We start from the raw sequence: 25,239 nt of genomic DNA, 5'->3' as shown, positions 1-25,239 counted from the left end.
GTTGCAAGTCTCTGATAAAACAGACTTTAAACCAACAAAGATCAAAAAAGACAAAGAAGGGCATTACATAATGGTAAAGGGATCAATGCAACAAGAAGAGCTAACTGTCCTAAATATCTATACACCCAATACAGGAGAATTGAGATTCATAAAGCAAGTTCTTAGAGACCATTTAGGATACAGGCATTGGTAAAGACTTCATGACTAAAACACCAAAAGCAATGGCAACAAAAGCCAAAATTGACAAATGGAGTCTAATTAAACTAAAGAGCTTCTGCACAGCAAAAGAAACTATCATCAGAGTGAAAAGGCAACCTAGAGAATGGGAGAAAATTTTTGCAATCTATCCATCTGATAAAGGGCTAATATGTAGAATCTACAAGGAACTTAAACAAATTTACAAGAAAAAAAAATCCCATCGAAAAGTAGGTGAGGGATACGAAGAGACACTTCTCAAAAGAAGACATCTATGCAGCCAACAAACATGAAAAAAACACTTGTCATCACTGGCCATTAGAGAAATGCAAATCAAAATCACAATGAGATACCATCTCATGCCAGTTAGAATGGCAATCATTAAAAAGTTGGAAAACAATAGATGCTGGAGAGGATGTGGAGAAATAGGAACACTTTTCTTTTTGAGACAGAGTCTCACACTGTTCCACAGGCTGAAGTGCAATGGCATGATCTTGGCTTACTGTAACCTCTGCCTCCTGGGTCCAAGCGATTCTCCTGCCTCAGCCTCCCAAGTAGCTGGGATTACAGGTGCCTGCCACTATGCCCAGCTAATTTTTTGTATTTTTAGTAGAGATGGGGTTTCACTATGTAGGCCAGGCTGGTCTGAAACTCCTGACCTCGTGATCCGCCCCCCTTGGTCTCCCAAAGTGCTGGGATTACAGGTGTGAGTCACTGTGCCCGGCCCAGGAATGCTTCTATACTGTTGGTGGGAGTGTAAATTAGTTCAATCATTGTGGAAGACAGTGTGGCAATTCCTCAAGGATATAGAATCAGAAATATCATTTGACCCAGCAATCTCATTACTAGGTATATACCCAAAGGATTGTAAATCATTCCACTATAAAGACACATGCACACATATGTTTATTGCAGCACTATTCACAATAGCAAAGACTTGGAACCAACCCAAATGTCCCTCAACAACAGACTGAATAAAGAAAACGTGGCACATATACACCATGGAATACTATGCTGCCATAAAAAAGGATGAGTTCATGTCTTTGCAGAGACATGGATGAAGCTGGAAACCATCATTCTCAGCAAACTAACACAGGAACAGAAAACCAAACACTGCATGTTCTCACCCATAAGTGGGAGCTGAACAATGAGAACATATGGACACAGGAGGGGAACATCACACACTGGGGCCTGTCAGTGGGTGGGGAGTTAGGGGAGGCATAGCATTAGGAGAAATACCTAATGTAGATGACAGGTTGATGGGTGTGGCAAACCACCATGGCACGTGTATACCCATGTAACAAACCTGTCCCAGAACTTAAAGTATAACAAAAATTAAAAATAAAATAAAATTTAAAAATAAAATAAAAGGGCCGGGCGCGGTGGCTCAAGCCTGTAATCCCAGCACTTTGGGAGGCCGAGGCGGGAGGATCACGAGGTCAGGAGATCGAGACCATCCTGGCTAACACAGTGAAACCCCGTCTCTACTAAAAATACAAAAAATTAGCCGGGTGTGTTGGCGGGCGCCTGTAGTCCCAGCTACTGGGGAGGCTGAGGCAGGAGAATGGCGTGAACCCGGGAGGCGGAGCTTGCAGTGAGCCGAGATCGCGCCACTGCACTCCAGCCTGGGGCACAGAGCAAGACTCCGTCTCAAAAAAAAAAATAAAAATAAAAAAAATAAAATAAAATAAAATAAAATAAAAGGCCTAGTAGCGTCCCTGGTCCATAGAAGGATTCCATAAATATTAGCCATGTGTGCTTCCATGCAAGGGCCCAGGGTGTCAGGGCCAAAAGGATATCTTTCCAAGGGAGAAGTCTTTTCAGACCTTATTTTTATAGAAGGGTCTCGAAGTAACTCTAGGTGGTCTTGGGGAACAGACACTGGGGATACTGAAATAAAATCCTTCCCAGGAACCCCAGGATGTGAAAGTTTCTTCCCAAAGGCTCACTCCTGCATGGCATTTTCTTAGTATTCCCAGGAAGGTTACCATATTAACTTGCTGGTGCTTTACTGCATAGTAATTGATCAGCTGCTGCTTTTGAGACTGAAGAGATAAAGTCAGTATGTCAACAGACCCTCAAAGGAGGAAGAGGCTGAAGTTCAGAAAAGGAAGATAGCAGTGGCAAGACATAGTCTTTTTTTTAAAACTGTCTTTATATATTTTCTATATTGTTCATAGCTTTAAAAAAGATAGAAGATGCAGAAAAAAAACCCACCTACTTTTTAAAAAATAAACTTTACATTTTAGAATAACTTTAGATTTATAGAAAAGCTGCAAAGAAGGCCAGGCACGGTGGCTCATGCCTGTAATCCCAGAACTTTGGGAGGCTGAGGCAAGCGGATTACTTGAGGTCAGGAGTTTGAGAGCAGCCTAGCCAACATGGTGAAACCCGTCTCTGCTAAAAATACAAAAATTAGCTGAGCATGGTGGTGGGCACCTGTAATCGCAGCTACTCAACAGGCTAAGGCAGGAGAATCGCTTGAACCTGGAAGGCAGAGGTTACAGTGAGCCGAGATGGCACCACTCCACTCCAGCTTGGGTGACAGTGTGAGACTCTGTCTCAAAAAAATAAGTAAATAAATACAAAAATTAGCTGGGTGTGGTGCTACGCACCTGTAATCCCAGCTACTCGCTTGCAGTAAGCCAAGATTGCACCACTGCACTCCAGCCTGGGAGACACAGAAAGACTCCATCTCAAAAAAAAGAAAGAAAGAAAAAAGAAAAGCTGCAAAGATAGTACAGATAGCTCCCTTACGCCCTTCATCCAGCACCTCCAAAAGGTAACATAACTATGGTACATTTGTTGAAACTGAGACATTAACATTGGTATACCCATCTGCTTTTAAATCTAGCTTAGAGCTATAAGGAACTCTTTGTGTTGACACAGGAAGAAAGCTGTTCCTTAAAAGCATATGTTTCATAAGGAAGTTTGCTTAGTTATTTAATGAAAAAGACATTTGTCCTTGTAGCTGACAGTGCCAGCTGCTTATTCAAACCCAATCCCTCTTTCTTCCTCCTTAAGAATTTTGCTCAGGGCAGTAGTGTGCCCAGCCAAAACCGTATGAGTCACCGACAGTTCCAGCCCATGAGATGTAGGATGAAATCCCTGGGACAGACTGCCCTTCCCAGATAAAAAGCAAAGTCTTGCTAGGTGACACCTTTCTGCTCTTAACTCTTTGTCATTCCCCGTTCTTCCTGCCCAGAGTGCAGACATGAGGCCTGGTGTACACTGAGAACAGGAGACAGAGAGATGGACAGCGCCTTTGTGGGGAGTCTTCAGTGTCAGCCTGGGATTCTAGACCTGGGGGAATCTCACTTAAGGAGGCAGAGAAACCTCACTGCTTAAACTATCTTTACTGTACTTTCTGTTATTTGTTGCTAAACACAACCCAGATAGCATCCCAAATTCAAGTCTAGAGGCATAAGATCAAAAGCTTAGGAAACAAACAGTTTCTATCTATTTAAAGCCCATATCGTGTAAGATGCTATGCTTGACTCAGAAGCCATGAAGCTGCTTAGACAGGAAGTCAAGCCGTCAGAAGACATGGCTTCTAGCAACGTGGCTCAGATTCCCCTGCAACAGAACAGGGGAATGTTCAGCTATGTTATGTTCAGTCCCTAGGCCTCAATTTTTCCATCTGTGGAAGAGAAATTATGATACTGTATTCTTTTATCCAAAGCAAGTGAAATTAATAAATATGTAGAAACCAATCTCTCCCTGAAAGACATGGTCTCCATAATGCTAATATACCATTAATAATATTGTTCTGCTGTCAGTAAAACTCCAGAGGACCCCACAATGAAAACTAGAATTTTTTTTTTTTCTTTTTAGAGATGGAGTCTCACACTGTCGCCCGGGCTAGAGTGCAGTGGCATAATCTTGGCTCACTGCAACCTCTGCCTCCCAGGTCAAACGATTCTCCTGCCTCAGCCTCCTGAGTAGCTGGGATTACAGGCGCCTGCCACCACTCCCAGCTAATTTTTTGTATTTTTAGTAGAGATGAGGTTTCACCATGTTGGCCAGGCTAGTCTCAAACTCCTGACCTCGCGATTCGCCTGCCTCAGCTTCCCAAATTGCTGGGATTACAGGCATGAGCCACCATGCCCAGCCTGAAGACTAGGAATTTAAGAGAATTGCCAAAATCAAGTCCAGTCTAAACAATAATAGCCAACTACATTTTTTTTTTTTTGAGATAGGGTCTTGCTCTGTTGCTTGGAGTGCAGTGGCACAATCACTGCTCACTGCAGCTTTGACTTTTCCAGGCTCAAGCGATCCTCTCATCTCAGCTTTCTGAGTAGTTGGGACTACAGGCGTGCACCACCACACCTGGCTAATTATTTTGATATTTTGTAGAGATGGAGTTTCACTGTGTTGCCCAGGCTTGTCTTGAACTCCTGGGCTCAAACGATTGCCTACCTTGGCCTCCCAAAGTGCTGGGAATACAGGCGTGAGTCACTGTGCCCGTCCTACATTTTTGACTACCGGAAGTATTAAAAAATCAAAGGTAAAGTAAAAACAGAGTGGAAAGAAAAAGTAGAAAATTGAAGCTGCAAGGCCGGGCGCGGTGGCTCACGCTTGTAATCCCAGCACTTTGGGAGGCCGAGGCGGGCGGATCACGAGGTCAGGAAATCGAGACCACGGTGAAACCCCGTCTCTACTAAAAATACAAAAAATTAGCCGGGCATGGTGGCGGGCGCCTGTAGTCCCAGCTACTCGGAGAGGCTGAGGCAGGAGAATGGCGTGAACCCGGGAGGCAGAGCTTGCAGTGAGCCAAGATCGTGCCACTGCACTCCAGCCTGGGTGACAGAGCGAGACTCCGTCTCAAAAAAAAAAAAAGAAAAAGAAAATTGAAGCTGCAAATTGACCTGAATAGACTCCCCCTAAAATATAATTGGTAGTGTAGAATGTGGTGTTAATTCAGTTTGGAAGCCATACGTTAGCAGTTTGATGTACATTGTTTCCATTCTTTAGGAGAACTTGTTAAACAAGCACAGGAATTGTTTCTCATGGAGGCCATAGAACAGTTGTTTGGAACTTGGATTCTGGAGTCAGACACTGTAGTTCTATTTCTCCTCATGCCATTTACTGTGTTTTCTTTGGGTGACTTCCTAATACCTTTGGGCTTTAGCTTCCTCATCAAAAACAGAGAGAGAAAGAAAATAGGATTGTGAAATCATGGTGCTGGGGAAGGGAGAACATTTGTTGTTACCTATGTGGCTGGTACCCACTTTATATAGATGTCCAAACTGGCACTGTAAAAATACAGATATCAGAAATCTCAGACATAGAGGAACAAAGATCACAGAGATAAGGGACTGAAAAATGAAATGCGGCTGGGCACAGTGGCTCACGCCTGTAATCCCAGCACTTTGGAAGACCGAGGCGGGTGGATCACCTGAGGTCAGGATTTCGAGACCAGCCTGGCCAAGATGGTGAAACCCTGTCTCTATTAAAAATACAAAAATTAGCGGGCTGTGGTGGCACATGCCTATAATCCCAGCTGCTTGGGAGGCTGAGGCAGGAGAATTGCTTGAACACAGGAGGCGGAGGTTGCAGTGAGCCGAGATTGCACCATTGCACTCCAGCCTGGGCAACAAGAGCAAAATTCCATCTCCAGAAAAAAAAAAAAAAAAAAAAAAACAGAAAAGAAAAATGAAAAATGAAATACACACTGGCCAGGACACCATGCTGCCCTCTGCTGGTTTCAAAACGGTCTAGAGTTGTGTTCTCCAAGATGGCAGCCACTAGCTACATGAGCCTTGAAATGTGAGTCTGATTAAGTGAAAAAACACTGGATTTTGAAGACTTAGTATAACAAAATGTAAAGTAGCTAATTTGTATTTTTCATATAGATTGCATTTTTAAATGATAATATTTTGGAGATGGCGAGTTAAAGTATATTATGAAGATTAACCTAATTCCTCCTTTTTTTTTTTTTTTTGCTATTTCTACTAGAAAATTTAAAATCACATATGTAGATTGTCTTGGTGGCTCCTAGCATATTTTCACTGGGTAGCACTGGTCTGGTGGCTGATTTCCCACAAGAACAGAACAGCCAACCAACCAACAAGTTCACTCCTTTCACTGGGTACAGCACCTTGAAAGCCATTTGCCATAGAAGTTGATCCTTGTCCTGAACAAGCAAATGATCAAGAGTTGCTCCAGTTTTTCTCACACTGTCTCCCCCATCCCATTTCCCTTATTTTGATGAGGAAGCACATTTTGTTCCCACTTAAGGGGAATCCCCCATTGAGGTTATGATTTCAGCACCAAGAAGGATTTCAGAGTCACAGGAGTGAGCCAGTGGGGCAAAACCAACACCCACCCCTTCCCCAGTGGCCCGGAGGCTTTGCCAACTGCCAATATGACCAAAACCTGGGACAGCTGGGGGAGTGGCTAAAATAAAATGTAAAGAATATGAACCCTGATACGAGGCCTTCCTTGGATGTAAGAGGGGGTGGGGTGAGCTCTTTGTTGGGTTAAGTGTCATCACTCAGAGGAGAAAGAAAATAAAGGGAAGCTTTCTAGAAAAAAGCTGGGCCAGGCGCAGTAGCTCACGCCTGTAATCCCAGCACTTTAGGAGGCCAAGGCGGGTGCATCACGTGAGGTCAGGAGTTGGAGACAAGCCTGGGCAACATTGCAAAACCCTGTCTCTATGAAAAATACAAAAATTAGCCACGCCCATAGTCCCAGCTACTCGGGAGGCTGAGGAGGGAGAATCGCTTGTGCTTGGGAGGTGGAGGTTGCAGTGAGCCAAGATCATGCCACTGCACTCCAGCCTGGGCAACAGAGCAATACTCCATTTCAAAAAAAAGAAAAACAGCTGGATGAAAGGTTCTAGCCTTTAAAATGTTGATTTTAAAATAACATACTAATTAATAATTTTTAAAAACATTACTCTCTAAATCACAACTGATTATGAATATTAATCAACACACATTTTTCCAATCATAATCAGGATCGATGTATGTGAGTGTAAGTGAAATTCCTTCTTAAATTTCATCTTCATACCGTTCTGTGGTCACACTGATGAGTTTGCTTATGCTCAGTTTTATTCCTGGTAGTTACTCCCTGGCATTAACATACTTGGACTTGTTTATCCGTTCCTGGCTGGAGTCGGGGTGAGCAGGGAGCAGGGAGAGGGAAGATAGAAAGAAGGAGTTTTTCCAAAGAACCAGAGAGCCAAACAGAAAAGACGACCCAGATGTACTGCGATGAGAGTATCAGCTAAGAGAAACTGAATTATAGTGAGCGGCTCAGAATCAAAAGCCAGAAGAGGCTAGTGGAAAAACTTCTAGAGGAAGAATCATGAGTGACAGCAGTGCAGCAAGGCTGAAACGGCTGAGAGTAATCATTGTTTATACCTGCATAAGGAGAGCCTGGGTCCCAGACAGGAATCCCAGCCCAAACCCCCTAGCCACCCAGCTGGGAGGGGGCTGATACTAGAAACTCAACCAAGGTTGACACAAGGGTCAGGGCTAGAAAAAAGGTCTGTGATGGAAAGAGAATGGAAACAATTCACTGCTTAAAGGAGAGCCTCTCAACTTTTGGTCCCCTTGTCTCCTCAGGCCCCGCCTCCCACTGACGAGTATGATCTAGCTCATGTTCATCAGGAACTGGAACTTAATACCACAGCACTCTTTGACCAGGAGAGAGATGAAGCATATCAGAATCTGAAGTTTGAACTCTGTTCCACCCAGGAGACTGAGAAACCTGATATGCTCTTCTAGCGAGCCTGAGACTCCAGCCTACAGGCCCCACTGAAAATGACCACTTAAACCCAGGTGAGGATTTAAATGACCAGCTAAGGCCAAGCTGAGCACTCAGTAGGAGCACACTTTCAATATACCTCAACTGCATAGAGATCTTGTGCTTGTGTTTTAAGGCTTCTGTGTGCTGTTGTAAAAGATCATGCTTGGGCAAAGTGAGGACCATATACTGCAGGGGACACTGGGTGACAAGCTGTCAGGACTGAGGCAGGAGTGGGTAGGAACACAGGCTTCAGAAGCAAGCATAGGTTGTACCTCGAGAAGCAGTTTATATACAATGGACAAAGATTCTACTAATGTCAAGAAGGAAAGAAATATGCATAGGTATGACACTGTTTACAAAAGAAAAACCTCGAATGGGCATGGTGGTTCATGCCTGTAATCCCGGAAGTTTGGGAGGCTGAGGTGGGAGGATCACTTGACCCCAGGAATTCAAGATCAGCCTGGGCAATGTAGCAAGACCCCATCTTTAAAAAAAAAAGGAGAGAGGGAGAGAAACTTCTGGTCTGTGTGCATAACACTCTTCTTTCAGAAGATTACATAAGATAAGGCATCCTGTATTCCTTTCATACTTTCTGAAAAGTTAAGGCTTGGTGCCGTTTTAGGTACATTTTCCTTTAACCTAAACCAACACTATATTGTGTGCCAATGTCTTCGCCCTCTATCAAGCAACCTGTTCCTTTCTATTTACATTACAACAGCATTCTGGCTGTGTCTATTTTTCCTCCTGCATTGGATTCAGCTATAATAGAAAGTAACACAGGGCCAAAGCATATGAGAGAGCACAGTAGGAAAATGCCCAGAAAGTCTAAATTAGGAAAGTAAAAAATTAGATTAGATTACAGCTGCTGCTAAGATTACACTTGAAATGTTAAATATTGAAAGTAGATTGCGAAAATACTCTACCCAGGTTTTTTTCTTTTTTTCTGTTCAAAGTTGAACATTTAGGAGCTAAGAATGATTATACCAGTTGCAAATACCTCAATGTCCTCATATAAATAAACAAAGAGATGGTCGGGTGCAGTGGCTCATGCCTGTAATTCCAATACTTTGGGAGGCTAGGGCGGGCAGATCACTTGAGGTCAGGAGTTTGAGGCCGGACGCGGTGGCTCACGCCTGTAATCCCAGCACTTTGGGAGGCCGAGGTGGGCGGATCACGAGGTCAGGAGATTGAGACCATCCTGGCTAACACGGTGAAACCCCGTCTCTACTAAAAATGCAAAAAAATTAGCCGGGCGCAGTGGTGGGCGCCTGTAGTCCCAGCTACTCGGGAGGCTGAGGCGGGAGAATGGCCTGAACCCGGGAGGCGGAGCTTGCAGTGAGCCGAGATTGTGCCACTGCACTCCAGCCTGGGTGACAGAGCCAGACTCCATCTCAAAAAAAAAAAGGAGTTTGAGACCAGCCTGGCCAACACGGCGAAACTCCATCTCTACCAAAAGTACAAAAAAATTAGCTGGGTGTGGTGGCACGTGCCTGTAATTCTAGCTACTTGGGAAGCTGAGGCAGGAGAATCGCTTGAACCCGGGAGGCGGAGGTTGCAGTGAGCCAAGATTGCGCCCCTGTACTCCAGCCTGGGTGACAGAGTAAGACTCTATCTAATAAAAAATGGAATAAAATTTAAAAAGAGAGACAACAGTATCAAGTGCATTGATTGCTTGTGAAGATTAAATGAGCTAATAGCAGTAAAGAACAGCCTGCCAAGCCCTCATTTCCCTGTGGAAACAGGGAATCTGTCAGTCAAAGGGTCCCCACCCAGGGTCAAGAGGTGAGCCTGTGACCCCAATAAGGGTCCTCTCTAGAACATTAGCATCTGGAGAAGGCAACTGAATATGCAGAAAACATAGCTGATTCACCTGGCCATAGGTGGCTGGAAGGGATTCCCTTTTAGTCACTAGTTCCTGGTTCCTGGATCCCCAGAGTTGCTTCAGTTTCTCTTCTTCAGGTAGCCTTATTTTCAATATTTCCTTTAACTATCAGCTGGCTCTGCCATATATTTAAAGGAAGTGATGATTGGAACTGCTTATATTCAAAGAAAGCTTGCTGGTATAAACACCAGTATTGTGCCCAGCAAAGGCCAAGTCCTCAGTAAGTGGTCACTTTTGTCACTTGTTCATTCAATACAACTTTGCTGAGTACGATATATATATGCCAAACCAATAGGAATACAGAAATGAACAAAACAACTTCTCTATCCTTAAAACATTTACTCTCTAGTTAGGGGTAAAGAAAGGCTAAGACACAGGGTGCCATCTGTAAAGAAGTCTCCTTCATTTCTTCTTCTTGTCTTGAAAGTACTCTTGGCAAGAAGTTAGCAAATGCAAATCAGAGAGCATGAGTTGGGGGGCTGGGAGCGGTGGTTCATGCCTGCAATCCCAGCACTTTAGGAGGGCCAGGCAGGTGGATTGCCTGAGGTCAGGAGTTCAAGAGCAGCCTGGCCAATATGCTGAAACCCCGTCTCTATTAAAAATACAAAAATTAGCCCAGTGTGGTGGCACGCACCTGTAATCCCAGCTACTCAGGAGGCTGAGGCAGGAGAATCACTTGAACCCAGCACAATCTTGGTTCACTGCACTCTAGCCTGGACAACAAAGTGAGACTCCATCTCGAAAATTAAAAAAAAAAAAAAAAGGAGCAAGCATGAGTAGGAGAACAGGAGAGCCGCGACAGAGAGGAAGGGCAGGTGGGCAAGCAAGGCTAGGTCGGCACTGACAGACGCTCCCCTGGACCAAGCTTCAGTCAGGCTCCCTTGAGCCCTCTTTTCTACTGGGCCTCCACCTTGCTGCTCCCTTCCCCTCCCCTCCACCCCCCATCCTGCTGTCTTGGCTTACCCAGCCCAGTTTTAGCAAATAACCTTGATAAGTCAGTACACTGAAAATCCCTCACCCTTGATACCCAATCAAGTTTGTTATCTCCACCTTTGATTTCTAAGTCCTTGGCCTGTCTTGAGCAAGAATCTCCCAGCCCGGTCTTCTGTGTAGTAATTTTCCATCCACTGACCAACCCCGCACTGTGCTCCTTGACTCTAAATCCCCACTTGTCCCTGTATTTTAAGTTGAGCCCAATCTGTCTCCCCTATTGCAATACCCCTATTGTAATTATCTTAAACAAAGTTTTCCTTACTTTTCTAACAAGTGTGAATAATTTTTTTCTTAATGCCATATACTCGAGAAAGTTGCAATTGATGGGGCTCAGGACATGCCACCCTGAAATATGGCTACCTGGCATAAGGATTGTTTGGTACTGGTTATTTTGAGAAGCTGCAGACACAACAGTAGCTCCAAAAAGTTGTCCTTTCAGAAATGTACATCTGTAAAGGAAATGTCCTTTTGTCCTTTTTTAAATTTTTTTTTTTTTTAAGAGATGGGATTTTGCTATGTTGCCCAAGCTGGTCTAAAACTCCCGGGATCCAGCAATCATCCTGCCTTGGCCTCTAAAAGTGTTAGGATTACAAGTGTGAGCCACCATGCAGAGCTGGGAAATGCCCCTCTGTAAGGGTTTCTCCCTCTCTGCACCAGGAACAGAAAGAAAATTAAGTCACTAGAGACGCGTAATAAATAAAGAGGGTGTTGACCTAAATCTGCATAACAAACCATACATTTGTATAAGGTGCTTTTTCTGGCCGTCTGGTTTTAACCGGGTTACATCTTTTTTTCTTTGTTTCAGGGAATAATGGTATTTAAGCCTGAAGTCTGAACTACTCCCCCCTGCCTTAAGCCTGAAGTCTGAACTACTCCCCCCTGCCTCTTTTTTTGTTTTGAGACAGCGTCTTGCTCTGTCGCCCAGGCTGGAGTGCAGTGGCGCGATCTCAGCTCACTGCAACCTCTGCCTCCCGAGCTCAAGCAATTCTCTTGCCTCAACCTCTCAAGTAACTGGGATTACAGGCATGCACCATCATGCCTGCCTAATTTTTGTATTTTTAGTAGAGACGGGGTTTCACCATGTCAGCCAGGCTAGTCTAGAACTCTTGGACTCACGCGATTCACCCGCCTCAGCCTCCCGAAGTGCTGGGATTACAGGTGTGAGCCACCACGCCTGGCCTGAACTACTCTTTTGAGATCTATCCTAGAGATTTACTCATTTCTCTGGATTTTCACCCATATTTACAGAGGGCATACATATTAAACTTCTGTTCATTTTTCTCTTGTTAGTCTGTCCACTGTTACAACAGGTCTCAGTTAAGAACTCATGAAAAGTAAAGAAAAAATTATTTTTCCTCCTCTGTGTAAACTTGCCTTTAGCCTCAATCATCAGTACCTTCTTTCTCTTTTTTTTTTTTTTTTTTTTTTTAAAGAGACAAGATCTCACTATGTTTCCTAGGCTGGTCCCGAACTCCTGTCCTCAAGCAATCCTCCCTCCCCGCTCAGCCTCCCAAAGTACTGAGATTACAGGCATGAGCCACCACACCCAGTTAGTACCTTCTTTTTCTTCCCTCCCTCTCCTCTTCCCCTTTTTCCCCTTTCCTTTCCAGCTGGGCTATTCCAGGCTTAGGCCGATCTCTATTAATTATCTTAATTATTGGAGAGATGCAGTTAATTCCTCTCTGGATGTGGCCTCTAGCTTCCTTTGCTGCAGATCCCAAATTCTCTCTTCATGGCCAGCAGAGCAAATGTCTCTGCTACTGTCTTCCACTGAAGGATGAGATAATCATAGCTACTCTCAAGCAACTGGGAGGATTAAAAAGATAATGTATGTAAAACTGCTTTGTATATGGCACAGTGTTATATAAATATATGTTTAAAACGAAAAAGAAAGAGGGCTTAGTGTTGAAATTGTTGAAGTGCTCTGACTAAAGTTCTAAAAGAGGAAATTATCCTCCCAGACACAGCAGTGGTGGCCTGGTAGGCCAGGGTCAGCTGCTGCAGCTGTGAGCAATTTACCCACGTGATTATCTGGTTTCCATCTCCCTCCATTTAAGGCTGCTAAAATAGCTGGATGGCAACTAAGGGAGTTGGGAAAGATAACTTATGTGAGTAAAGAAGTGTGTTCAGGCCCTTTGCAGTGGCTCACACCTGTAATCCTGTCACTTTGGGAGGCCAAAGCTGGAGGATCGCTTGAGCCTAGGAGTTCAAGACCAACCTAGGCAACTTGGCAACAACCCCCGTCTCTATGAAAAATAAAAAAATTACCCGGGTGTGGTGGTGAGCACTTGTAGTCCTGGCTACTCAGGAGCTGAGGTGGGAGGACCGCTTTAGCGTGGGAGGTCAAGGCTGCAGTGAGCCATGACCATGTCACTGCACTCAGCCTGGTCAACACAGCAAGACCCTGTTTCAAAAAAAGAAAAGAGGCCAGGTGCAGTGGCTCATGCCTGTAATCCCAACGCTTTGGGAGGCTGAGGCGGGCAGATCACCTGAGGTCGGGAGTTCGAGACCAGCCTGATCAACATGGAGAAACCCTGCCTCTACTAAAAATACAAAATTAGCCGGGTTTCATGGCACATGCCTGTAATCCCAGCTACTTGGGAGGCTGAGGCAGGAGAACTGCTTGAACCTGGGAGGCAAAGGTTGTGGTAAGCCGAGATCACACCATTGCACTCCAACCGGGGCAACAAGAGCGAAACTCCGTCTCAAAAAAAAAAGGGTGTTCATCCCATTTCCCATTTGCAAATGTTACCCAAAAATCTGAAGGTCCCTGGTCATTGTTTGGGGGAAGAGAATCTTGTAGATTTCACAGGTTAATAATCTTTATAGTATAAATATCTGCCAGGTTGTGTCGGCTGATTTGGCTGATGCAATAGAACTTGAGAATTTTTTTCTAGTGGGGCCTGCAGTTAGCATCTCATCTTTAGTGGTTAAGAGTGCAGGCTCTGAAGCTAGACTCTCTTGGTTTTAATCTTGAATCTACCACTCACTAGCTCTCATCTTCAGCATGTTACTTTTTTTTTTTTTTTTTTGAGACAGAGTCTTACTCTGTCAGACAGGCTGGAGTGCAGTGGCACGATCTCGGCTCACTGCAACCTCTGCCTCCTTGGTTCCAGCAATTCTTTTGCCTCAGCCTCCCAAGTAGCTGGGACTACTGGCGCATGCCACCACACCCGGCTAATTTTTGTATTTTTAGTAGAGGCAGAGTTTCACTATGTTGCTTAAGCTGGTCTTGAACTCTTGACCTCAAGTGATCTGCCTGCCTCAGCCTCCCAAAGTGCTGGGATTACAGGCCTGAGCCACCATGCCCAGCCTTCAGCGTGTTACTTAACCTCATCTCAAAAATGAGAATGATTATGATACCTAACTCACAGAGTTATTGAGGGAAATACATACGTGAATAGAGTTCTTAGAACAGTGGCTGGGATATAGTAAGAGCTCTATACATGTCACCTATTATTTAGAGTAGATTAGATCATGTACAAGAGCTAGCATTTGAGAGCCATAAGAGGTAGATGCTGTGTTAAAAGCTTTTGCCAAGTGCAATCACTTAATTCTCCCAACAATTCTGTGCAGGAAAGAGTTACCATAGCAGCCCCAATACAGAAGGGCCGCCTTATGGGGCTGGCCCATGGCTAGCATCTGGGAACTTGGTTTTTGGAAGGTTCCCAAGTCACTAACTGATAAGGACCTTGCCCACCTGGTGCACTGAATTGTGTTGTATCGGCCTGCCTAGACTGTTTGTACAGTGTGATTTATGGAGAATACTTGCTTTCCTTCTGAGAGTCTGCAACGCTGCTGGTTGTGGCTGGCTGAGCAAGCAGTGTACCTATGAGAAAAGCCCCCAGTAAAAATCTCTGGCTCTGCACCTCAACATGGTATTAGGACTCAGAAACGGATACCCCAAAATATGGCACTTTGATATGCTGAACTGAAGAAAAATCTACAATGTCTCCGACCTTGTCCCCTGCTTCTGCCCCTCAATCCTCTGTGTCCCCCAAAGCACTGGATAAAGGTCTCTGAAGTTCCTTACCTGCCTAAGTCTGGACCTGCCAAAGAAGAAAACAATTTACCTCTGGTTTCTTCCCTGAGTTTTCATTAACTGAACTCATGTGACAGAAAGAAAGACTGAAGTCTGTGGACAAACCTGGTCAGAATTTTGCCACAAACCACGGTCTGCTCTGCTGACCTAATGGACTTTGTAGCAGGCCCTTGTATATTCTTGAAGCCCATTGAATCCTCCTAAAAACCATTTACACTTCCCCATCTCCCTTTCCTCTAAGAAGTAGGAGAGATAGCATCTGTACCCCACTGGGATATTAGGTAATCACTCTGGTTCTCCCGGTTTACACAATAATAAATTGGTTTGCCTTTTCTCCAATTAATCTGTCTTTTGTGAGTTGATTTTTCAGGCAACCTTCTTTTTTTTTTTTTGAGACGGAGTCTCGCTCTGTTGCCCAGGCTGGAGCGCAGTGGCGCGATCTCCGCTCACTACAAGCTCCGCCTCCCGGGTTCACTCCATTCTCCTGCCTCAGCCTCCCGAGTAGCTGGGACTACAAGGCGCCCGCCACCACGCCCGGCTGTTTTTTGTATTTTTAGTAGAGATGGGGTTTCACTGTGTTAGCCAGGATGGTCTCAATCTCCCGACCTTGTGATCCGCCTGCCTCGGCCTCCCAGAGTGCTGGGATTACAGGCGTGAGCCACTGCGCCCGGCCGATTTTTCAGCCAACCTTCAGACGGCAAAGGGGATGTTTTCCCTTGGCCCCTACAAGAGCTCCCCTGGGTGGAGATACTGCACACGTGTTACTGCATTTCACGGCTAGAGGAGGGAGTCCCTTCAAGAAGGAAGAACATAGGAAACTGTGCCTGGATTTCTCCACACTCCACCCGATGTGCCCTTTTCTCTTGCTGACCCTGCTGTGTATCCTTTCACTGTAATAAATTTTAGCCACGAATACAACTACACGTTGAACCCTTCTAGTACACACTGAACATGTGGATGTTCATAGGTCTCTGAAAAAACAAACTCTCAAAGGTCTATCATGTAACTCTAATTTTATAGTTTCAAAATCCGAGGAATGGGATGCAGACGTGGCCACTTAGTAGATGAAAAAGCTGCATATAAATCCAGTCTGTCTCCTACCAAAGACTGTGCTCATTCCATTGCACCAGGCAGCCATACCTAGTCACATACATCCCAGACCAAGGCAAGCTTCTTTCTAAGACACAACACCTAGTAGCTACAGGGTAGCTCCGCAACTTGAGAAAATCTCTTAAAGGATTTGAAGCCCAGATTTCTTCACTGCAAATCTGCAATAATAATACTAATGCCACAAAATTGCTGTGAGGATTTAATAAGTACAACATACAAAGCATATGTGTGAAGCACACACATATTAAATATACAGTATATTAAGATCTATAAAGTAGCCTAATGCCTTTATATATGGTACACATCTATAAATTAAAAAGCTAGACAAATATGTATAGATGTGGTCAACATATATACATTTGTATAAATATGTACGTATACATGCATATATATATATCCACATAAATACACATGCATGTTAATTATTCATCTAACAATTTCTGCCTTGAGTAAAGTGCACCAGTCACCATTCATAGATGAAGCTAGTTAGGATTTCATAGGTGAACCTGATTTCTACACTTACTGGTTTCAAAATAGGGAAGCACTTTTATCCAGAAACCTTCCGCTCAAAGCCTAAAGGCTGACTTTCCTTAATGTTAACTTATGAAATTAATTATTGGCCAGACAATTAAAAGCTTTGCTCAAGACACTAACTGGTACTTAACTCCCTCAGAAACCCCAGTTGCTATGTAGAATATTCAGTCCTCCTACAACCATGGAAAGCATACTTCTGTGGTTAAGATTTATTATTGGCCGGGCGTGATGGCTCATGCCTGTAATCCCAGCATTTTGGGAGGCCAAGGTGGGTGGATCACCTGAGGTCAGGAGTTTGAGACCTACCTGACCGACATGGTGAAACCCTCTCCCTACTAAAAATACAAAAAATTAGCCAAGCATGGTGGCACATGCCTGTAATCCCAGCTACTCGGGAGGCTGACGCAGGAGAATCGCTTGAACCTGGGAGGTGGAGGTTGCAGTGAGCCGAGATCGCACCATTGCACTCCAGCCTGGGCAACAAGAGCAAAACTCCATCTCAAAAAAAAAAAAAAAACAGATTTATTATCAAAAATGCATTTATTTTATCCTTTACATTGTACCTTTATGGTGTTTCTGTTTATAGCATTACAAAGTTACACTGTAATTGAAGCATAATTACTCATCCCTTGGAAATCATTTAGAAACCATTCACGGCATCCTCTATCTTCTTTCTAAAGCCAAGGATATACAGTGTGCGTCAGTACATCATAGTATAAGAGGCTGGTTTTCTCCTAGAAGTTGGTATCATCTGACTTTTTTTTTTTTTTTGAGATGGAGTCTTGCTGTGTCGCCCAGGCTGGAGTGTAGTGGCATGATCTTGGCTCACTGCAACCTCCGCCTCCAGGGTTCAAGCGATTCTCACTGCCTCAGCCTCCCAAGTAGCTGGGATTACAGGCATCCACCACGACTCCCAGCTAATTTTTGTTTTTATAGTAGAGACAGGGTTTCGCCATGTTGGCCAGCTCGCTGAGCCACCATGTCCAGCCTCGTCTTACTTTTTCTCTGTAGAGCAAAGATATGAAAGAACCCACTGTAACCCAAACCTACCATTTTTCACTGGGGAAAACCCCAGTCATCCCACCCAACTCCAAGGTCACACTTACTAGCAGTAATATCCATTTGGACATTACTACCTGATTGGCCTCAGACAAGTGATTTATCCTATTGGTGCCTTCACCTCCTGATTTGTAAAATGGAGATAATAAAAATACTGGCCCTATAGTATTGTACATCTAAACATTTGTTAAGAAGGGAACTCTCAGGCCAGGCGTGGTGGCTCATGCCTGTAATCCCAGCACTTTGGGAGACAGGGAGCAGGCGGATCACTTGAGGTCAGGAGTTCGAGACCCACCTGGCCAACATGGTGAAATCTTGTTTCTACTAAAAATACAAAAGTCAGCTGAGTGTGGTGGTGCACAGCTACTTGGGAGGCTGAGGCAGGAGAATCCCTTGAACCTGGGAAGTGGAGGTGGTAGTGAGCCGAGATCTGCCACTGCATGATCAGAGCAGTAACTGTCTCAAAAAATAATAATAATAATAATGAAAGAAGGTAGCTCTCATATTAATGTTCTTATCACAATACATTTTTTTAAAAAAGAATATCTACCTCATAGAGTTTATTTATTAATAAGTTAATAAGGGTAAAAGGATTAGCACACTGCCTGGCACACAGTATAAAATAAATAAATAAATGAAATAGATAGCACATCTTCTACTGTTCTCTAATTCCTTCTATAACCATCTCATAGTCCTGACAATACTATGAACTGTTTAAGGTCAGGGATCACACCAGCACTGTGCTTCCCTGTCCATCTTCCTTTCGTCAGTGAACTTAAACCAGAGCTAGACATGTTAGGCCACCAACAGACAGCTGTGAGTCCAACTGTGGCAGAACTGCACAGGAGAAAGCAGCCTGGAATACAGTGTCACTCACTCTAAGCAATGCCTCTAGATCTATGGCTTCCAAAATATTTGACTTCAATACACAGTAACAAATAATTTTTAGGTTGTTACTCAGTATACACCTGCATATGTCCCTATGTTTTATAGTGTATATCTAAATGAAATAAAAGTACCATAAAACAATACTTACTCTTTTTTTTTTTTGAGACGAAGTCTTACCCTGCCACCCAGGCTGGAATGCAGTGGCACAATCTCGGCTCACTGCAACCTCCACCTCCCAGGTTCAGGCGATTCTCTTGCCTCAGCCTCCTGAGTAGCTGGGACTACAGGCACACACCACCACACCCAGCTAATTTTTTGTATTTTTAGTAGAGATGGGGTTTCACCATGTTGGCCAGGCTGGTCTCGAACTCCTGACCTCAGGTGATCTGCCCGCTTCAGCCTCCCAAAGTGCTGGGATTACATAAAATCTTAAACTATTACTCTAACTTTCCCTCTGCCTTTCTGTGTAAAAACAGACAATAAAGAAATTATCTGACCTACGCTGGTTAACTGTAGGTCATAAGACTCCCATTCCAAGCCAGGCATGGTGGCTCACACTTGTAATCCCAGCACTTTGGAAGGCTGAGGCAGATGGATCACCTGAGGTGAGGAGTGTAAGACCAGCCTTGCCAACATGGTGAAACTCCCCCTCTACTAAAAAATACAAAACTTAGCCAGGTGTTGTGGTGCATGTCTGTAATCCCAGCTACTCGGAAGGCTAAGGCAGGAGCATCACTTGAACCCAGGAGGCAGAGGTTGCAGTGAGCCAAGATCATGCTACTGCACTCCAGCCTGGGTGACAAACAGAGACTTGATCTCAAAAAAAAAGAAAAAAAAGACTCCCATTCCAGAAAGGGTCCTGCCTTATACCCAGAAGGAATGAATGCCGCAGAGAGGCCAAAAAGAATCTATACAGACAGGCCTTATTGGGCTGCTCCACTCTGTCTATTAACTTTAGATCATACCCTTTTTGTCCAATCATATTTCTACATAACTGTCCATACTTTGTTGAATGTAAGCATAACAATGGACAATTTTCCCTGTATCTCTGGGTTTTCATTCTGAAGGCTCCCATACATGTTAATAAATTTGTATGCCTTTTCTCCTATTAATCTGCCTCTTAGGCCCGGCATGGTGGTTCACGCCTGTAATCCCAGCTCTTCGGGAGGCCAAGGCGGGTGGATCACTTGAGGCCAGGAGTTAGAGGCCAGCCTGGCCAACATGACAAATCCCTCCCCTAAAAATACAAAAATTAGTGCTCCTGTAATCCCACTGTAATTCCAGCTACTCAGGAGGCTGAGGCATGAGAATTGCTTGAAGCCGGGAGGCAGAGATTGCAGTGAGCCGAGATGGTGCCTTTGCAGTCCAGCCTAGGTGACAGAAGGAGACTCTGTCTTAAACAAAACAAAACAAATCTGCCTCTTGTTAGTGATTTTCAGCAAACCTTCAGAGGGCAAAGGGGAAAGTGATCTCTTGGTCCGTACATGTATAACCTATGCACAACCTTTTGTATACTTCAAATCATCTCTAGATTACTTCCTGAGTAGCTGGGATTACAGATGTGCACCACAACACCCAGGTAATTTTTGTATTTTTTAGTAGAGATGGGGTCTCACCATGTTGGCCAGGCTGGTCTTGAACTTCTCACCTCGGGTGATCCACCCACCTCAGCCTCCCAAAGTGGTGGGATGACAAGTGTGAGCCACTGTGTCCGACTTGGAATGGGAGTCTCATGACCTACAGTTAACCAACGTAGGTCAGATACAATGTAAAATACCCGATACAGCGTAAACACTCTGTAAGTAGTTGTTACATTGTACTGTTTAGGGAATAATGACGAAAAAATATCTATGTGTGAGTAGTTCAGACGCAACTTTTTTCCAAAGATTTTAAATTCATGGTTGGTTAAATACACAGATGCAGAACCCACAGATACAAAGGGCTGACTAAAACACTTCTTAACCAGTAACTTACATTGCATCATTATGATTTGGCCCTAAATGGAAAGTGATACTTTTATGAAGGTTCTTTGGCTTCACTCTTCACTGTGGCAGTTTACATCAAGGTTCAGGAAATGTTTATTCTCTCTAACAACCAACCTTCTGGGAGGCATCCACTTCCCAACTCCATATTATACTTGACTTCATGACTTGCTTTAGCCAGTTAGACACAAAGTTGTGATGTTATATCACATCCAAGCAGCAGCTTTTGGAGGCACTATAAGAACCTGCCTGCCCTCTTTAGCATCTACAATAATTTACTAAAAACAACACATCACAGACAGTGGATATTCCTTTAGTCTGTGTCCCAGAATGGAAAGGCATGGAGCACAGACCTGAACTTGACCCCCAACTTGGAGACAAGCTGAACATAAGCAGAGGTGCAGCTGACTTACAGATTCATGAGTGAGAAATAAGTACTTGTTGTAAGACACAAGATTTGGGGCTGGCTGTTTGTTCCTGCAGCAAAAGCTGCCCAATACACTCACCATGCTGGATGATGCCATGCTCCATAAGCCGGTGGCAAAGCTGCTCTGCCTCTTTCCTCGTGGTGGCCTCACCTTCCTGAACCAGCCAGTCCAGGAATTCAGATGCCATGAAGGTGCGCTCATACTTGACCCCTTCCTCCTCCCTGGGCTGCAGGAGTGTGTTTTCAGGGCTCATCAGCCTGGGAAGAAAAAAAGGGAAAAGAAAAATAAACCTACACAAAAGGAAAACAGCTCATTTGAAATCATAGACTTCTGTGAAGTACCACAGCAAAGTTGTCAGACAGACAGATGCAGCTGTCAGGTGCCACCACATATGTAATTTCTTTTTTCTTTTTTCTTTTTTTTTTTTTTGAGACAGAGTTTCGCTCTTGTTGCCCAGGCTGGAGTGCAATGGTGTGATCTTGGCTCACTGCAACCTCCGCCTCCTGGGTTCAAGCAATTCTTCTGCCTTGACCTCCCGAATAGCTGGGATTACAGGCATGTGTCACCACACCCAGCTAATTTTGTATTTTTAGTAGCGACAGGTTTTCTCCATGTTGGTCAGGCTGGTCTTGAACTTCCAACCTCAGGTGATCCGCCTGCCTTGGCCCCCCAAAGTGCTGGGATTACAAGCATGAGCCACCACGCCCAGCCTACCACACATGTAATTTCTAATTGCTTCAGAAGAAAACAAGATGCATTTTCTCCTAGTAATTTGAAAAAAAAAAATTGGAAATGCAATCCAAAACTCTACAATTAGCAGACTGCATTCAAGTTAGCAATCTTGAAAAGAAGTTACAATTTCATGTTCTACTCTACCATTCTGAAAAAGCCAGTATTTCTTTCCTAATTGCATTATTTCACTTCTGTGCTAAGAAGACTAGTGCTGTGAACTGAGTGTGTCCTCACTAATTTTTCTTTTTTTTTTTTTTTTTTTTTTTTTTTGAGATGGGGTTTCACTCTTGTTGCCCTGGCTGCAGTGCAACGGTGCGATCTTGGCTCACTGCAACCTCCACCTCCCGAGTTCAAGCAATTCTCCTGCCTTGACCTCCAGAGTAGCTGGGATTACAGACACATGCCACTACACCCAGCTAATTTTTGTGTTTTTAGTAGAGACGGGGTTTCACCATATTGTCCAGGCTGGTCTTGAACTCCTGACCTCGTGATCCGCCCATCTTGGCCTCCCAAAGCGCCAAGATTACCAGCATGAGCCACCGTGCCCAGCCGTCCCTGCTAATTACATATGGTGAATCCCTAGTCTCTAATGTGATGACATTTGCAGGTGGCACATTTGGGAGGTAGTTAGGTTATTAGGCTGGAGCCATCGTGATAGCATTAGTGCCCTTATGAAAAGAGACAAAAGGGAGCTTGCTCTCATTCTTTCTCTCTGCTCTTGCCATGTGAGGACATAGCCAGAAGACAGCCATCTGCAAACCAAGAAGCAGGATCAAACCAAGAAGCAGCCACCTGCAAACCAAGAAGCAGGTGTCACTGGATCTGCTGGCACCTTGATCTTGGACCTGCCAAACAAATGTTTGTTGTTTAAGCTACTCAGCCTATGGTACATTTTGTTACAGTAGCCTGAACTGAGACGACTACATAAGTGACTCTTTTAAAATCCTCCCATACCCACATAGCTTGCTTCTCACACCTATCTTCCTAGGCATTCCTCAGCTCCTCTGGATTCCATTTTCACATCTCCAGAATAGCTCCGAACGGGCCTGTAAGTGTTCTCCTATGCATCCATATATGAAGCAATGTAACACAAATGTCAGTCCTTGTTCTGGTAGACATTAATACCAGCATATGGGGCCGAGAATGGTGGCTCACACTTGTAATCCCAGCACCTTGGGAAGCCGAGGCTGGTGGATCACTTGAGGTCAGGAGTTTGAGATTAGCCTGGCCAACATGGCGAAACCCCATCTCTACTAAAAATACAAAAAAATTAGCCAGACACATTGGCACATGCCTGTAGTACCAGCTAATCAGGAGGCTGAGGCAGGAGATATGCTTGAACCCAGGAGGCAGAGATTGCAGTGAGCCGAGTTTGCACCACTGTACTCCAGCCTGAGTGACGGAGCGAGACTCCCTCTCAGGAAAAAAACAAAAACAAAAACAAAAACAAAAAAAAACAATAATAGAAGGTACTGACCACTGCCCTTGGCTAGGGGGACATCAATCACATTCTATTGGTTTCCGACCTGCCCTCTGCTCCTACCTGTTACTCAGCTACCCTTGTGTTGGCTTCTCTGCATCTCCCTGGACTTTAAAGGCTGGAATTCCTTGAGATTCAGTCCCTACCTCTTTTCTCATTCCACAGTCTCTCTGGTGAGCTCTTCCATTTCCCTGTCTTCAATTACTAGCCACATTCCAAAGATTCCCAAATTTATATTCCCAGACCAGGCCTATACTCCCAATCCTACAGCTTTGCATTCACATAGATTTCTCAAAGCCACCTCAGAATCAACAAGCCCAAAACTGAGCTCACGTTCTTCCTTCCAAACCTGGTCCTGTGCCAGTCAATGCTTACACTGTCCAGCCAGAAAATGAGGCATTGTCCTTGGCCCCTCTCTCTTCCTCACCCCCTGCCCAGTCATCAACACGAGCTGTGAACTTGAACTAAATCTCTCTCATGTGTGTCTAAGCCTTCCCATCTCAGGCATTGCCACTACCTTAGTCTAAAATACCAATACTTTAACCTAGACAACTACAGCGTTTTCTTAATTGACTATACTATGCATCCCCTCTTTTTCTCAACCCAACCTTGGACCCCTAAGTCTACACATAGCTATTAAATTATCTTTTAAAAATTCAAACCTGATAATATCCTTCCCCTGTTGAAAATACACTTCAATAGCTTCTCATTGCTTTTAGGATAAAGATCGAAATTCTTCACATAGCCTATAAAGTATGTGTGATCCTGCCCTCTTTCAGTTCCTCAAACATACCATGCCCCATCTACCACAGGCCTTTGAATTTGCCATCCCCATGGCTAGAATGCTCTCCCTCTCTTCTCCCCACCACCCCCTCCCATGCCTACTTGACTCCTTGTTTTGCATCTCAGTTATGGTCAGGTCTCAATTAGACAATCTCATTGCTCCCTGTACAGTTTCTGTGATTATCAGATTAAAGACGGGTCGATTATAGGTTCCAAGAAGGTTGAGTCCATGTTTGTCCATAAAACTTTGGGGTTTTTTCTTTTTGTTTTGTTTTGTTTGAGACAGAGTCTTGCTCTGTCACCCAGGCTGGAGTGCAGTGGTGCAATCTCAGCTCACTGCAACCTCCACCTCCCAAGTTCAGGTGATTCTCCTGCCTCAGCCTCCCAAGTAGCTGGAACTACAGGTATGCACCACCATGTCCAGCTACTTTTTTTTTTTTTTTTTGTATTTTTAGTAGAGATGGGTTTTCACCATGTTGGTCATGCTGGTCTCAAACTCCTGACCTCAAGTGATCTGCTGGCCTCGGCCTCTCAAAGTGCTGGGATTACAGGTGTGAGCTACCACACCTGGCCCATAAAACTTTGTTAAATTAAAAAATCGAACCATATAGAATGTCACGGTCATTGTGTCATCTTCCTCCGTAAAATTATTCCTGATGAGTTCCTTTCTTCCATATGAAAGTCTGGCTGTCTCTTTTAAAAACCTTCGTTTCCTTTGAAACTAACAATAATATACAATACAAATTGAACTATTTCATTCTAGAGTAGGAAGAAACCTTGGAGATCATTGTAGTCCAAACCCTCTTTATCCACATGAGAAAAATGTAGTTCCCATTCAAATGAGAAAAATGGAAGGGCAGCTTTCAGTGTGGTGGGGAGGAAACTTGCTCAAGGTCATGCAAACACTCACTGTATACCTATCAATCATTGCATTTGGAGGTAATTAAGCCCTGTACCTTAATGCCATATGATGTTTATTTTCAATGCTTTTAGACTCAGAGCCCAACCATGCTGTAGAAAGAACACTGGACAAGGAATTCAAAGATTTAAGTTTATCCCAGTGAGTCACTTAATAGCTTTGAGATGTAAGGCAAGCCACTTTTCTTTCTTTCTTTCTTTCTTTCTTTTTTTTTTTTTTGAGATGGAGTTTCACTCTTGTCACCTAGGCTGGAGTGCAGTGGTGCAATCTCGGCTCAGTGCAACCTCCGCCTCCCGGATTCAAGCAATTATCCTGCCTTAGCCTCCCAAGTAGCTGGGATTACAGGCACGTGCCACCAAGCCCGGCTAATTTTTGTATTTTTAGTAGAGACGGGGTTTCATCATGTTGGCCAGGCTGGTCTTAAACTCCTGACCTCAGGTGATCCGCCAGCCTCAGC

At 44.2% G+C, this 25,239-nt stretch overlaps 1 protein-coding gene across 1 annotated transcript in view; it reads right to left on the bottom strand.

The window, feature by feature from the left end:
- DEPTOR (DEP domain containing MTOR interacting protein) overlaps positions 1-25,239 on the bottom strand; it is a 182,408-nt gene that overhangs the window by 69,714 nt on the left and 87,455 nt on the right. The window contains exon 4 of the mRNA XM_030795119.1: positions 20,947-21,125. Within this exon, the coding sequence (XP_030650979.1) occupies positions 20,947-21,125 (179 nt within the window). The remainder of the gene's footprint in view (positions 1-20,946; positions 21,126-25,239) is intronic.

Source organism: Nomascus leucogenys, chromosome 16 (assembly GCF_006542625.1).
Source record: "Nomascus leucogenys isolate Asia chromosome 16, Asia_NLE_v1, whole genome shotgun sequence".
Lineage (NCBI taxonomy): Eukaryota > Metazoa > Chordata > Mammalia > Primates > Hylobatidae > Nomascus > Nomascus leucogenys.
This window is presented reverse-complemented; position numbering and strand designations above follow the sequence as displayed.